Source organism: Squalius cephalus, assembly GCF_949319135.1.
Source record: "Squalius cephalus genome assembly, chromosome: 18".
NCBI lineage: Eukaryota > Metazoa > Chordata > Actinopteri > Cypriniformes > Leuciscidae > Squalius > Squalius cephalus.
The window spans coordinates 5,773,597-5,787,239 of NC_137139.1; the positions used below are offsets into that span (position 1 = coordinate 5,773,597).

At 40.0% G+C, this 13,643-nt stretch overlaps 1 protein-coding gene across 2 annotated transcripts in view; it reads left to right on the forward strand.

Annotated features, from left to right (window-relative positions):
- Nucleotides 1–13,643, forward strand: part of slc9a8 (solute carrier family 9 member 8) — a 37,845-nt gene that overhangs the window by 9,485 nt on the left and 14,717 nt on the right. For both annotated transcript variants that reach the window (XM_079848481.1, XM_079848480.1), the window contains exons 5-8: nt 4,002–4,085; nt 5,125–5,226; nt 5,390–5,424; nt 5,513–5,656. In XM_079848481.1, coding sequence (XP_079704607.1) covers nt 4,002–4,085; nt 5,125–5,226; nt 5,390–5,424; nt 5,513–5,656 — 365 coding nt within the window. The remainder of the gene's footprint in view (nt 1–4,001; nt 4,086–5,124; nt 5,227–5,389; nt 5,425–5,512; nt 5,657–13,643) is intronic.

Genomic DNA, 13,643 nt, shown 5'->3' on the forward strand with positions numbered 1-13,643 from the left:
ACAAGCCATGTTTCCATTACAGATTTGCACAAAACTTTTGCATGTAGATAGAAAACTATTGTGAAATGACGGCGTTTCCATTAACCAATGTTATGCAACTAAAACGTATTTTTTTTCCTCTCGTGATAAGTCATCCCAAAAACCATGGCAATGGATGTTAGTAGGTTTACGTACAGTATATCTCAGCCACCGCACTGGCCATTATTATAATGGAAGGAGACATAGGCGTGTTATCCAAGCATTAATGGCAAGGAAAGCCCATTATACTGTGAGCGGCACATATGAGGCGTTTCTGGGTGTTTCTCCCTCAGATCTGCTTCAAGCTCTTGATAAATTGTGGCATTTCTTTGTTGTTTGTTCTTTTGTCTTTTATGATTTTATTGAAGAACTCTGTCTCGTCTTCTGTCCAACACACCGCCCCATCTACGTCAGGTGACCTGTAAATGCTTAAAGGAGTGGTATAATGCACTTTTCACAAGATGTAAAATAAGTCTCTGATGTCCAGCCAAAAAGGCTGTGTGTATGTGAAGTTTTAGCTCAAAATACCCCACAGATATTTTTATATAGCATGTTAAAATTGTCCTTTTTGAGGGTGAGCAAAAACACACCGTTTTTGTGTCCGTCCCTTTAAATGCAAATGAGCTGCTGCTTCCGGCACAGGGGGCGGAGCTTCAACAGCTGGTGTCCTTTTACCTCAGACATGCACTGAACATTTCAAAAACTTTCAGCCTTTTATGTTCAAACCAGAGTCAGACAATGATGGAGAGACTCAAGAAGAAGTGGCAACATGTAGACAACATTTCTGAATGGTTAGTTGATGAATTTATGTAGTTTATGTGTAGTTATATTCTAGTTATTGATTAGCATATTCTGTCATGATAATCTATAAATCGTGTTCAGGGTTTATGTAAATTTTAGGGTTCATGATGTCACTAACCCGTGAGGAATGTGGTGTAGTCTCTACCAGCCGTTTGTTGTAGTCCTTAAAAAGCAATTTCTTTAAAAGAAAATATCTCCCTTTGCTTTGAACTTTGAGCGTTGTGACTTTGCAGATAACTAAAGTTAAAAAAGTGAAACTTTAAAACTGTTTCTATTGCAGTTTTGCAAAACATTCCTTTTCCGAATTGCCTGAAAACACCTCATGCAAGCGTAAAAACTTTTTTCAAGCGAAATTGACATGTTTCCATTGAGTGTATTTTCAAAGGGTAAGTGAATCGCAGCTATTGTCATTTGGTTACGTTCGGCAGTTTTGATTTAAATGCCGCTTAATGTTTGATGATCACATTAGCTTTCGCTTCTATCTCTTGTTTCTGCTGCTTCTTTGCTTGTTTTTGGATGGGAGATACTGTACTCTTTCAGAAGATGTGTAATAGCACTGTTTTATTACAGTGAAAACATGGATTGCCGGAAAATCCCAACAATGGTTGGGGAAGTGTTAAAGGGATAGTTCATCCAAAAATAAAAGTGTTGTAATTTACTCTCCCTCATGTCGTTCCAAACCCAGCTTACTTTTGTTTACCTTCAAAACACAAATTCATATATTTTTTAATGAAACCTGAGAGATTTCTGTCCCTCCATTTATAGTTAATTTCACCAAATGTTTCAAAAAGTTCACAAAGACATTGTAAAAGTAATCGCTGAATTAAATGTGTTCATCATTTGAAGTGATTGTGTCTCTTCAGAAGTCTTGAATTCAGCTTATTGATTAATATCGATTACTTGCTTATTTTTTCATGAACTTTCAAAAATTTTGGTGAAATGGTTTCAATACAAAGATCTTCATTTGTGTTTCAAAGATGAACGAAAGTCTTATGGGTTCGGAACGACTTGAAGGCGAGTAAATGATGACAGAGTTTTTATTTTTGTGTGAACTAACCCTTTAAAACATGAAAACGTGTGTAAACTAACCCTTACATTGCTTTTTCCATTAAAGCATGTGAATAAACAGACATTGGAAGCTGTTTTGTTTTGCTCGAAGCATGAATAGACCTTTCACTAACCATTCATTTTCTTTGCTTGTTAGTTTAGTTCTTGATGTTAATAACCTTTCCCTGGTGTTTTGCTCACATTTTTGTTGGTCTAAAAGCCAGATGTTAAACTAAAAACTTGAAACTCTATTAAGCACAAAAAAAAAAATGTCACAAATGTTGGTTGAAATGACTAATCTTCAGTTGGATGGACATACTTTTATGTTTTAGTCAGATTTCAGAATGACATTTTCAAAATGCTAATTTCCACAGAGCTTGTTGCAATGCATCCTGGGATTGCCTTGGGCTCAGAGAGCGGTTAAAAAAAACCCTGGTTTACACTTATGCCCAACCTTAGCAGCCCTTGCGACAACTCTGATAATGCAATGTGTACTTCCTTAGTTACGAAACGCATTCTGACAATTTTTATCAGATAAATTTATCAGATTTTTATCAGATCAAGCTTAGTTTGCATTTGCATACAGTGTTTCTGGCTTTATCCATGAAGATTAGTGCTTTTAATTTGATCCATCTTATAAGGCAACGTCATTTTGCTGCCTTCTGATTGTAAAAGCTTTGGCGTCAGAAGCTTGCGTATCATGGCCAAAAAAGTTCCCAGAGTTACAACAAAAATGCCAACAACTCTCATGCAAGGGTTCATGTTTTAACACCTTCACAATTCCTAATTCCTCTCATATTTCTCTGCCGTTGTCAAGACGGTTCCTTGAATTTCTCTAAATGTTCATGACCCAACATGTAGTTTTTGTCTCTCAGTGAGTGATGGATCGTTATGGAACTGAAAGGGAATGTGGTGTAGCAAGGCCTCCCTACACAGGAACTTCAAGAATGACAGTGTGCAAGTGATGAAATGTGATGCGCTGGTGGTCACATACGTGAAGGGGATCTTTGTACATCTCTAAACACATGCCATCATTATCACTGTCACAGGATCAACGCAATTCCGCTTTGTACTCCAGTGTAATGTTTACTTGCACACACAAATATACGCATATGCTCGCAAACACATTACACACACTCAGTCACTGACACTTGTGTGTGTCATCTTTAATATATGAAGGCCAGGGTTAAAAAATTATAAAATTATCTAAAAAGAAAATGGAGTTTCATCCAAGCGGCAACCTCCCTGTCTCTCTCTTGAAACCAACACGGAAGTGAATTAAACAGCAAATCATCGACTGGCCGCTTGAGGCTGGCTGCAGAAGTGAGGCAAATCTGCATCTCTCCCATGTTGAAATGCCCAACTTTACAGCAGAGAAAAACATGTTTACAGCCTGGAGCAAAAAGTGGCTTTGGTCTATACAGCTAATGACATGACAACTGTGAGGGGGGTGAATTTTTTTATAGCTCATCCATTTAAATTATATTAAGCCTTAAATTTCTGCATCATTAAGGGTGTGTCCACTCTTGAGTGACAGGTGGATTCCCGCTGCTGTGGTCATTAGTCATCATTAGCCGTTTGTCTGCTGTCTGTTAGCCGTAACGTTAGGGTTTTTCACCCATTTTTGTTTATCTGGGAGTGACGCGCCACCAAGATGGCGACGGTCGGCCACACCCACTTTAGGCTTCAAAAACGGTCTTCAGAAACCTACGAGTGACGTCACGGACACTACGTCCATATTTTTTTACAGTCTATGGTTTCATCTAAAAAATATAGTTTAATCATTTGTTTTAACTATAAGAAAAAAAAAAGTTTTTTTTTTCCTTCAATAAAGAGACCTAAAGTAGACTAAACATGATTACCAGCCAAACTATTACTACTGTTACTGTGCTTAATATCATTGAAAATGACTATGTTAATAGTGCTACTAAACAGGGTATCTGCAGTTTTCCTCAGAACTGGGCCAGTTTTAAACTGTTACTGTGTGTTGATTTCACAATCACCCCTGACTGAAATCACAATCACATAATAGACTTACTATTAATAATAACAGTATTCATATGAGCAGTATCCACGATGAAATAAAATGTCTGTATGTTCAAGTATACATCTTTCTTTCTTCCTTTCTTTCACAGGAAGAGGAGATGTTTCGTCCCAATATGTTCTTCCTATTACTTTTACCGCCAATCATTTTTGAGTCTGGATACTCATTGCATAAGGTAAATATTCCTGAGATATTATTCATTTTCAAAAAAGAGCCATGAATAAGTTGTTGTAAAATATGTCAGCACTATGCTTTAAGCACCCGAACTGAATCTGTCTGAATGGTCCAAACTCAGTTAGCCTGGAAATCCAGCCCTAAATCTAAAAGATTAATGGTCTGGCGTCGACTAATGAAAATCGGCCAGCTCGAGGGGCGGCACCAAGCATGCATTTGAAAATCTCACTGCACGCAATTGGATAACACTATGACCAATCACAACAAGTTATCGCTTAGCTATCAGCGGAGCTAACTGGTAGATTAGACTCTTACCGTATCCGGTCGGCAAAACAGCAAAAACGTCCTTCTTGCAAAGGAACGATTCGAGCGGCGTCTTCTGTTCCTCTTTTAGAGAAAAAGCCAAGTCTAACTCGTTCATTGTAGCGGCCAAAGCCGTTTCAAACAACTGGTGTTCATCCATCTTGCAATGTTTACTAATGACTTCGACGTCACAGCGCTGTCGTCATCTCGCCTCTGGCCCGCCTATATCAGATAACCCGCTGTGATTGGTGCAGCTCAGATCGAGAGGCATATTTAATGAGCATCATTACTCGACGCCAGAGTAACTCGCTGAGCAAATTCAACTTGTGCTCTCGCAAGAGCTCTGGATTACCAGGGTAAAACTCAGTAGTTAGTAGTTAGAATGAGTCCTCCACTGAGTGAACAGAATTGCTCAGAGCAGTTGCTGAATCTCACTGCAAGTTGGTGTCTTAAACGAAGCAGGTTTAGTGTAGTTAAGCTTTGTGAAACTGCGTGTGAAGACTTGGCCTTACAAATTATATATTGAAACGGTGAGACCCAAAGTCAAAAACAAAAGTTCGAATGAAACACTAAGCCATGTGATGCAGACGGTTTATTGCTTTAATAATAATAATAATAATAATTGTATAGAGTAGCAAACCTTTTTCAATGAATATGTTAGTCAACTTTTGAGTCTGTATGCAGAGACTGTTATAGTTCTATAAATGGATATAAACAGACACGTTTTTATTCCACAGGGTAATTTTTTCCAAAACATCGGCTCAATCACATTATTCGCCGTCTTTGGAACAGCGATTTCAGCCTTCATCGTAGGAGGGGGGATCTATTTCCTGGGACAGGTATTTTCTTTCTGTTTTAATAGACATCAACAGTTATGTAAGCAGACCTATAAGTGATCATAAGTGGTTTATCTAGTTGGACTAGTTGGCACACCTTAACCGCTCCTTTGGCACGACCTCTCCATGATTATGACTGTTATGTTTGGATGTGTTTCTTGAATAGGCTGATGTTATTTACAAGATGACAATGACAGACAGGTGAGAAAAACATCTGAAAGTATTGAGCAAAGGCTTTGGCGTGTACGTTCATGTCTTCATGGTTTTCCTCTGTTGTTCTTCTCTCTAGTTTTGCGTTTGGTTCTCTGATCTCCGCTGTGGATCCAGTCGCCACTATCGCCATCTTTAATGCCCTGAATGTGGATCCGGTGCTCAATATGCTGGTGTTCGGGGAGAGCATCCTAAACGACGCCGTCTCCATCGTATTAACAAAGTACGCCTCACTGAATCATCATAACTCTTTCTCTGTCATTTTACACCAACTGGTACTGAAACCTAAGCACAATCTCACTCCCATTCTACACGTTTCCACCAGAAAGATCAGCTCTAAAACATGCTGGTCTATAGTAGATCATTGGCCAAGTGGTACAATTTTTCAAAAAGCAAAGGACAACTACATCCACAGCTTCTCAAGAGAGGTTCGCAGACACTGCGCTTGAGCTTTGATTTAGGAGAAAATGCTGTGTGACAGGAGTTGGTGTTGCAATCTCGGTCACACATTGTTTCTGTGCAGGTTTTGGGTGCAAGTGTGTCAGGCATTTTTTGCTCTCTGTGGCCAAGCTGCCGTTGGCTTTGTGGCCTGCAGACATCCTCATTCTGTGTGCTTCTGCCTTCTGCTCATTTTCTGCTTCCACGTCCCATGATTTATGACCATATAAAGTAGTGTTTTCAATATGATAAATGACTTTGGCACAGTATATACATGCAGATTTTTATAATCGACTAGGACTGATGGACTTTGGTGTTCCTGTTACAACCTTTTTTCTGCATGGCCACATTGAGTTTGTTCTAGACAAACACACTTGATGATAATTCTCTAGAATGGCATTGTGTGGTGCTAATGCTACGTTTGTCTTCACTAGAATTACTGGAACAGCCAAACCCATTCATTAGAAGGAGGTGTCCATATACTCGTGGTCATGAGGTGGATATAAATGAATGGGTGTTTCTTTAGTGCTCTTCAGCTTTCTCAGCAGGAACTCACTCTCTTCTCAGATCAGGAGATACTCAAAATTAAAGGTGACACATCATGAAAAACAGGAGATTGCTGTTTTGTACTATATGCAGATCTAATCTGCAGGGTTCCCAAAAGAAATTCTGCCTGGAAAATCATGGAAATTAATCAAATCTTTAAAAAGTCAAGGGAATTTGTGTTTGTGTGGAACATTATGATAATTTAGTTTTTTGTTTTAATAAGCCTAACTAACATTTGAAGTGGAATTCAGAGAAAAATAGACAATAAAAATAGATGACATTTCAAGTGCTTTAACTTTCTGCTTAGTCATTTAGCACTTCTCTATTGTGGAGGTCTTGTCTCGTCAATTATTTAAAAGCCCTGATCTTAAATTAGCCGTTAGATCCACTTACGTGCCACATTGTAAGAAATTACCAGAACTGACTATTACATGGAACTGAACACTCTTTAGTGATCAAAACTTTTGTCTTTGTGCTTGGACAAATCAAGCTCATTTAATGAGTTCCAGGAAATATGGAGCCTATCATAAATTGCAGTAATGAACATGTGACTCATCTTTCACCACCTCTCCTTCCAGCTCTTGAATGATGGGAGATTACGGCTGTGGATTTGGGTCAGGGTGGCCGGGCAAATCCTGAATTTGCTGAGCACGACAAGATCAGATCCATATATAACATGAGCGCTTCTATCTTTATAGCCGGCTCATACGTATGTTTACATTTATCTCTCATACAGTGTCATATTAAGCAACGTTTGAGATTGCCGTTTTATTTTTGTGCACGTGTAGCTTTGCATACATGATTAATGATTATAATATCAGTCCACTAGGCAATTACATGCAGTCATGCTGGTTTTGTTTTAGCAACACAATTGCATGCAGCTGTCTTTGTGCGTTTATGTAGAAACTGCTGATTCTAATGGAATATCAGAGATTAGAAGTCAAAACCTCATCGTTAACTGTTGACCTCATGGGGAGATGTAATGTGTGGAGGTCATGGCCATGTGACGTCTTTTACATGTTTTACATGTTTTACAGTCGATGGGACTTTGTGTTTGTGAAGATTCACACAGAATGAATATGATAGAACTATCTTGATGACATGATGTTGCAAACACGTTGAACAGGAAGGGTGAGATGTGCGATCTTCTGCACCACATACAGTACTAACTAGCTCATGGATCTGCAATCTCTCATTGTGGCTGTAACACTGTATTGTGTGTTAGAAATCTTTCAGTCTCCATCTGTCTCTTCTTGTCCCTTTTCTAATCTCGTCTCATTTCATCTAGCTTCATCTCGTTGGTCTTATTGGTCTCTTCTTTTCAAATCTTTTTTTCTCTTCTCTTCTGTTCATCTCTTGTCTCTTTTGCATGTCATGTTTCTCATCTCTTCTCGTCTCTTATTTTCTTGTCTTTTGTCTTATCTTGGCCCTTTTGTCTCTTCTCATTTCATAGTTTGTCTTCTCATCTCTTCTTCTCTATGATTGCATCTAGTCTCAACTCAGTGTGTCTCTTTTCTCTTTCCAAATAATCTGTTTTCTTTTCTCTTCTCCTCTTGTCTCTTCTATTTTCACCTCTTTTTGTTTATTCTCCTCGTCTTTTCCATTCTTGTCTCGTGTCTTCTCTTGTAGTCACTTCTTGACATTTCTTCTGTTCTTCTCTTCTCTTGTCTCTCTCATCCTGTCTCTTTTCATCTAGCCTCTTTTGCCTTTCTCATCTCTTCTCATCTAATTTTTCCTCATCTCGTCTTTTGTGTCTGTGTTTTTATATATAGTGTCTTTTCTCATCCCCTAGTTTATTTTCTCATCTCATGTCTCAAATTGCCCCTTCTCTCTCCTCATCCCTTGTCTCTCTCATCTCTCCCCTATATTTTTATTCTCATTTCTCATCTCCTTTCTCTTTTTTTCCTCATTTCATCTAGTCTCTTGCTAGTTTGTCTCCTCATCTTTTGTCTCGTTTGTTATCTCTTGTCATTTCTTGTCTCTTCTCTTGTTCCATCATATCTCTCATCTCTCCTCATCTAGTCTCTTTTCAACTCATCTCGTCTGGTCTCTACCTCCTGTCAAGGTCTTTTTGTGCTCATTGTGAGTGTGTACTACGACTGTCTCTGGAGTGTGGGGTGGTAAAATGATCTCATTTATAATTGACGGTTCTACGGAGTTGCTGTTGTCAGCTGTTTGTGTGTTTCCTAGAAAGCAGTAATTCTTCTCTGGGTGTAGTTTTACGCCGGATTGCAAAGCTGTCCTGGCTACTGTTCCTTTGTAATGGTTCTCTGCGCACAAAAATACATTCTTCTAAATAAAACGTCTCGGTTACGTATGGTAAGGAGGGAACGGAGACGCACGTCATGACCGATGAATAGGAATCTCGCTAGAGAGGCCAATCTACTTCGAGTGAAACTAAACGAGACAATGCGCATTGGCGTGCAATCATTTGCATCAGCTGTTCAGCCACGCAGCGCGGGTATATAATGAGCCGCAGGTGCGATTGCTGAGGAGCCGATGAGCTGGCTGCCCCGGCTGGTCGCAGCAGATGTGGAGACGGGACGTACGTCTCCGTTCCCTCCTTCAGGGAACGAGGGTTACCATACTTTACCGAGACGTTCCCTATCAGTCGTCGTGACTGATGAATAGGAATCACTACCAAAGCGCCACAGCTGCTGACCCCATCCAGCGCCCTGTTAAAAAGGAGAACGCTGTGGAAACCACATTCTTCCCTGAAGGAGTTATGTGGAGATATACGGACTAACCCAAAGGTTGTACTGCATATGAAATGCTGTGTGACTTAGCCCAAGGGAAAGACACAGGCTTCCGTTTAGGAGCAGCCGTGGAAGAAATACACATATGGGATCCCCGCAGGGTCACACATGTGGGACCCAGCCCAGACCTGGTTCAAAGGATAAGGGCCTGGCGCTGGACGCTCCGCCATGTCCGGGCCGAGGGTTTTGGAGGACTCAACAGGAGGACTCAACAGAAGGACTCAACAGGAGGACTCAACAGAAGGACTCAACAGGAGGACTCAACAGGAGGACTCAACAGGTTTTTCACTCTGGAGCAATAAGGGTGCACAGTAGGGTGCAAGCTGACAGAGCCGCTCCTCTCAGTGCTTCTACCTGTTTAGGGTGAGAACACAGGAGGAGACCGGCTCTACACATAGGCTATAATATCTAGCGAACGTGTTAGGTGTCGCCCAGCCCGCAGCTCTACAGATATCTGTTAGCGAAGAGCCATGTGCCAGCGCCCAGGTTGGATGAAACACCTCTCGTGGAGTGAGCATGCAACCTGAGCGGGCACGGTATGCCTTGTGCTTGGTAAGCCAAGGCGATGACATCCACTATCCAGTGGGACATCCTCTGCTTGGAAACAGCCTTTCCCTTCTGCTAGCCTTCGTATAAAAAGAGCTGGTCTGAGACTTTGAGTTCTGTCCACGTACAGACGCAGAGCGCGAACGGGACAGAGCAAAGCCAGGGCTGGGTCTGGGTCCAGGGGCAGCGCTTGCAGGTTTACTACCTGGTCCCTGAAGGGAGTGGTAGGAACCTCTTGGGCACATAGCCAGGCCGGGGTCTCAGTACAAGTTGTAAAAACACCAGCCGCAAAAACACCAGCTGTTTTTGCTCAAAAAATAAAAAAGATAGAGAAAGAGAAGTCGTCGACCATATCGCCCACACCAATGCACGCCAATGTGCATTGGCTCGTTTAGTTTCACTCGAAGTAGATTGACCTCTCTAGCAAGATTCCTATTCGCCGGTCCTGACGTACGTCGAGAGTGACCGACTGATAGGGAACCAGGTTTACATATACAGTAAATAACAAGAACAGTCGAACACTTGTGGGTTAAACTTTATTACAATGTTAAACTTTAGACGTTAGACTTTGCAACTACATGTTAACTAACTCTCATGAGAGTATCAATTTCACTGTAGTAGACTGTGAGGTTAGGGATAGGTGTCAGTAGAATAAGTTGACATGCAGTTGCAAAGTTACTTATAGTCAGCAGAATGTCTGTTGGGTAGCATCAAAATAAAGTCAAGTCATCTTAATTTATATAGTGCTTTTAAGAATATAGATTGTTTCAAAGCAGCTTTAAAGTGGTAATAGGAAATTAAAGTAACAGATTGTTTTGGCTTTACAGCAGCTCTTATTATCCAGCTAAAGTTAGTTTTGATTGATTCACTTCCGTTGCAAAGATCATTAGTATTTAACTTAGGGGCCGCTAACACGACACCGTTCTAACTGAAAACAGAAAACTTTTAATGTGTCCTGGCCATTCATTTGCACAACAACAGTGTTTGGTGGCTCCAGAACGCAAACATTGAAATAGGTTCCAACAACAAGGTGCAAGTTTTGCACATGCATATTATGCGTTTAGTCTATAGGTATGCGCGTTTGAATAAATATGTCTTTCTTTACAAATTGACCTCACCAAATTACTGGTCTGGCCTGCATAATACAGAATTTTTATTCGCTTCTGCGTATCGGGAAAGGGAAGGGAAGGAGGCCTTCACAGGGAAGAGACTAGTTGGCGCTTTAGGACTGCATTGTTGTCGTGTTCAGCCGCAGGTCCTTCATCAGATCTGGATACGGCCTGGATCAGGCGGACTACATTAAATCTCGGGATAAACAGAGAGACTATTATTAGCGTAGACGCCATTCTTCTTATGATGTAAAGAGTACATCAGGATTTATGGGGAGTGTTCCCGGTTCCGGCTGACCTAATCTATGCAGCCTAACATTGAATTATAGAAGTTGATAATGTGTTATCTCTTTGACCTAGCATACACATGAGTTTTTACTCTAGATTTAAACTGACAGAGTGTGTCTGCTTCCCGGACAATGTTAGGAAGACTTCCAGAGATTTGGTGCTAAATAGGAGAAGGATCTACCGCCAGCAGTCGATTTTGATATTCTAGGTATTATTAACTGGCTGGAATTTTGAGATCGCAATAGACGTGACGGACTATAATGCGTTAAGAGCTCGCTCAAGTACTGTGGAGATAAAACATTTAGTGCTTTGTAAGTAATCAGCAGTATTTAAAAATGTATATGATGTTTAATAGGGAGCCAATGCAGTGTTGACAGAACTGGGCTAATATGGTCATACTTCCTGGTTCTGGTAAGAACTCGAGCTGCTGCGTTTTGGACCAGCTGTAGTTTGTTTATTAAGCGTGCAGGGCAACCACCCAGTAGAGCATTACAATAATCTAGCCTTGAAGTCATGAACGCATGAACTAACTATTCCGCATTTGTCATTGAGTTCATATGTCGCAATTTAGATACTGAATATTTTTAAGATGGAAGAATGCGGTTTTACAAATGCTAGGAATGTGGCTTTCAAATGAAGTATTGGTATCAAAGAGCACACCCAGGTTCCTAACCAACGACGAAGACTTAACAGAGCAGCCATCAAGTGTTAGACAGTATTCTAGGTTATTACGTGCAGAGGTTTTTGGTCCAAAAACTAGAATCTCTGTTTTTTTTTCAGAATTAAGTTAGGAATTTACTTGTCATCCAGTTTTTTTATATCAGCTATGCATTCCGTTAATTTTGTGAATTGGTAAGTTTCGTTGGGGCGTGAAGAAATATACAGCTGAGTATCATCAGTAACAGTGAAAGCTAATGCCATGTTTCCTAATGATATCTCCTAATGGTAGCATGTACAGAGTGAACAGCAACGGTCCTAGTACTGAGCCTTGTGGTACGCCATACTGAACTTGTGATCGATAAGACATCTCTTCGTTTACTACTAAAAACTGATAACGGTCAGATATGATTTAAACCATGCTAATGCAAGAACCAATGAAGTTTCTTCTTGCGCGTCAAGCTGGTTCAGTTTAGCTTCTGTTTATGTTCGCTGATCAATGTTTATATGTGAATAAAAGCCTAAATTCAATAGTTTCATCATAAAGTGATCGAGTCCCTTCAGAAAATATGGACTAAACCGCTAAATTCATATGGATTAGTTTAACAATCTCTTTATAAACTTTTTGAAGCGTCAAAGTAGTAGGACTGTCAGTGTAGGGACAGAAATATCTCAGATATCATTAAAAATATCTTCATTCGTGTTCCAAAGATGAACGAAAGACTTGGCGGTGTTGTCATGACATGAGAGAGAGTAATTGATGACAGAATTTAAATTTTTGGGTGAACTAACCCTTTAAAGTAGAGGGACATTGCCAAAACCTTGATCTGCGTCATTAGGTTAGCTCAGTGGTTCCCAAACTGGGAGGCGCAGCGTTTTAAAAAGAGGGGCACAGCAAGAATAAGGGATAGTGTACAGTCAGCATATTGTTATGCAAAGAAAGCTCTTCAGTGTGATACAAGACTCCACTGCGTAATTATGTAGTGGCTACTTGACACAAGTAAATAATTGAACACAAAATATTAATTTGGCATAATTACCTCAAAATGACGCGCTGTACTTGTTTGAGAGGTCTGTAATCAGCTGTAGCGGTTGTTGCCACGATCGAAGAATCAGAATGTAGTATTGCAGGGAGCCATGGAAAAATATGGATGAAAGATGCATTGTTCTGCGTTAAGCATGGACAGGTTTGTGAAAGGACTGCCAGTGCCAGGACAACGTAAAGTAGAAGAAGAACCTACGTAAAATTCACAAATACCAAAACAACGTGTCTCAACAGACGCTAGCGGCTAATAAAGAGAGACCACAGCATTGTGTGCCTCAAAATATTGAGGCTTGAAAATATTTGTCTACAAAAAAAAAAAAGAAAAGCCACTGGGCTAGCTCATAATGTCAAGTTAGTTATCAAAGACCAAATAAAATATGGGTAAGTCGATTATTCCATTAAAAAAAAAAACCCTGCTACCCACCATATGTTAACCTATCAGTTAAATGAGCAGAGACAACTGAATGAAAGCATACACAGATCACTTTTAAGTCCATTTGTTTTCGGATGCTCAGGTAGCCTACATACAACAGTAACAGCTCATCTGTGGCTCAGTCTCTGAATCACTTTAGTGTTCAAGTTTTTGTGTAGTATGCATTGTTCGTGGTGGTTTGGATGCAAGTCGCGTCCAGATATGTACAGTAGTGGCCAAAAGTGATGTCCGGAGGGGATATTTGTTTTTATTGACCCTATAAGTTTGATTAAACCATCAACGTATGAGAAAAAAATAATAAAAAAAGTATTTATTTATTTATTTATTTATTTATTTATTTATTATGAGGGAATAAAAAAAACCACTTAACCTGGTTAAGATATGTATCTGAC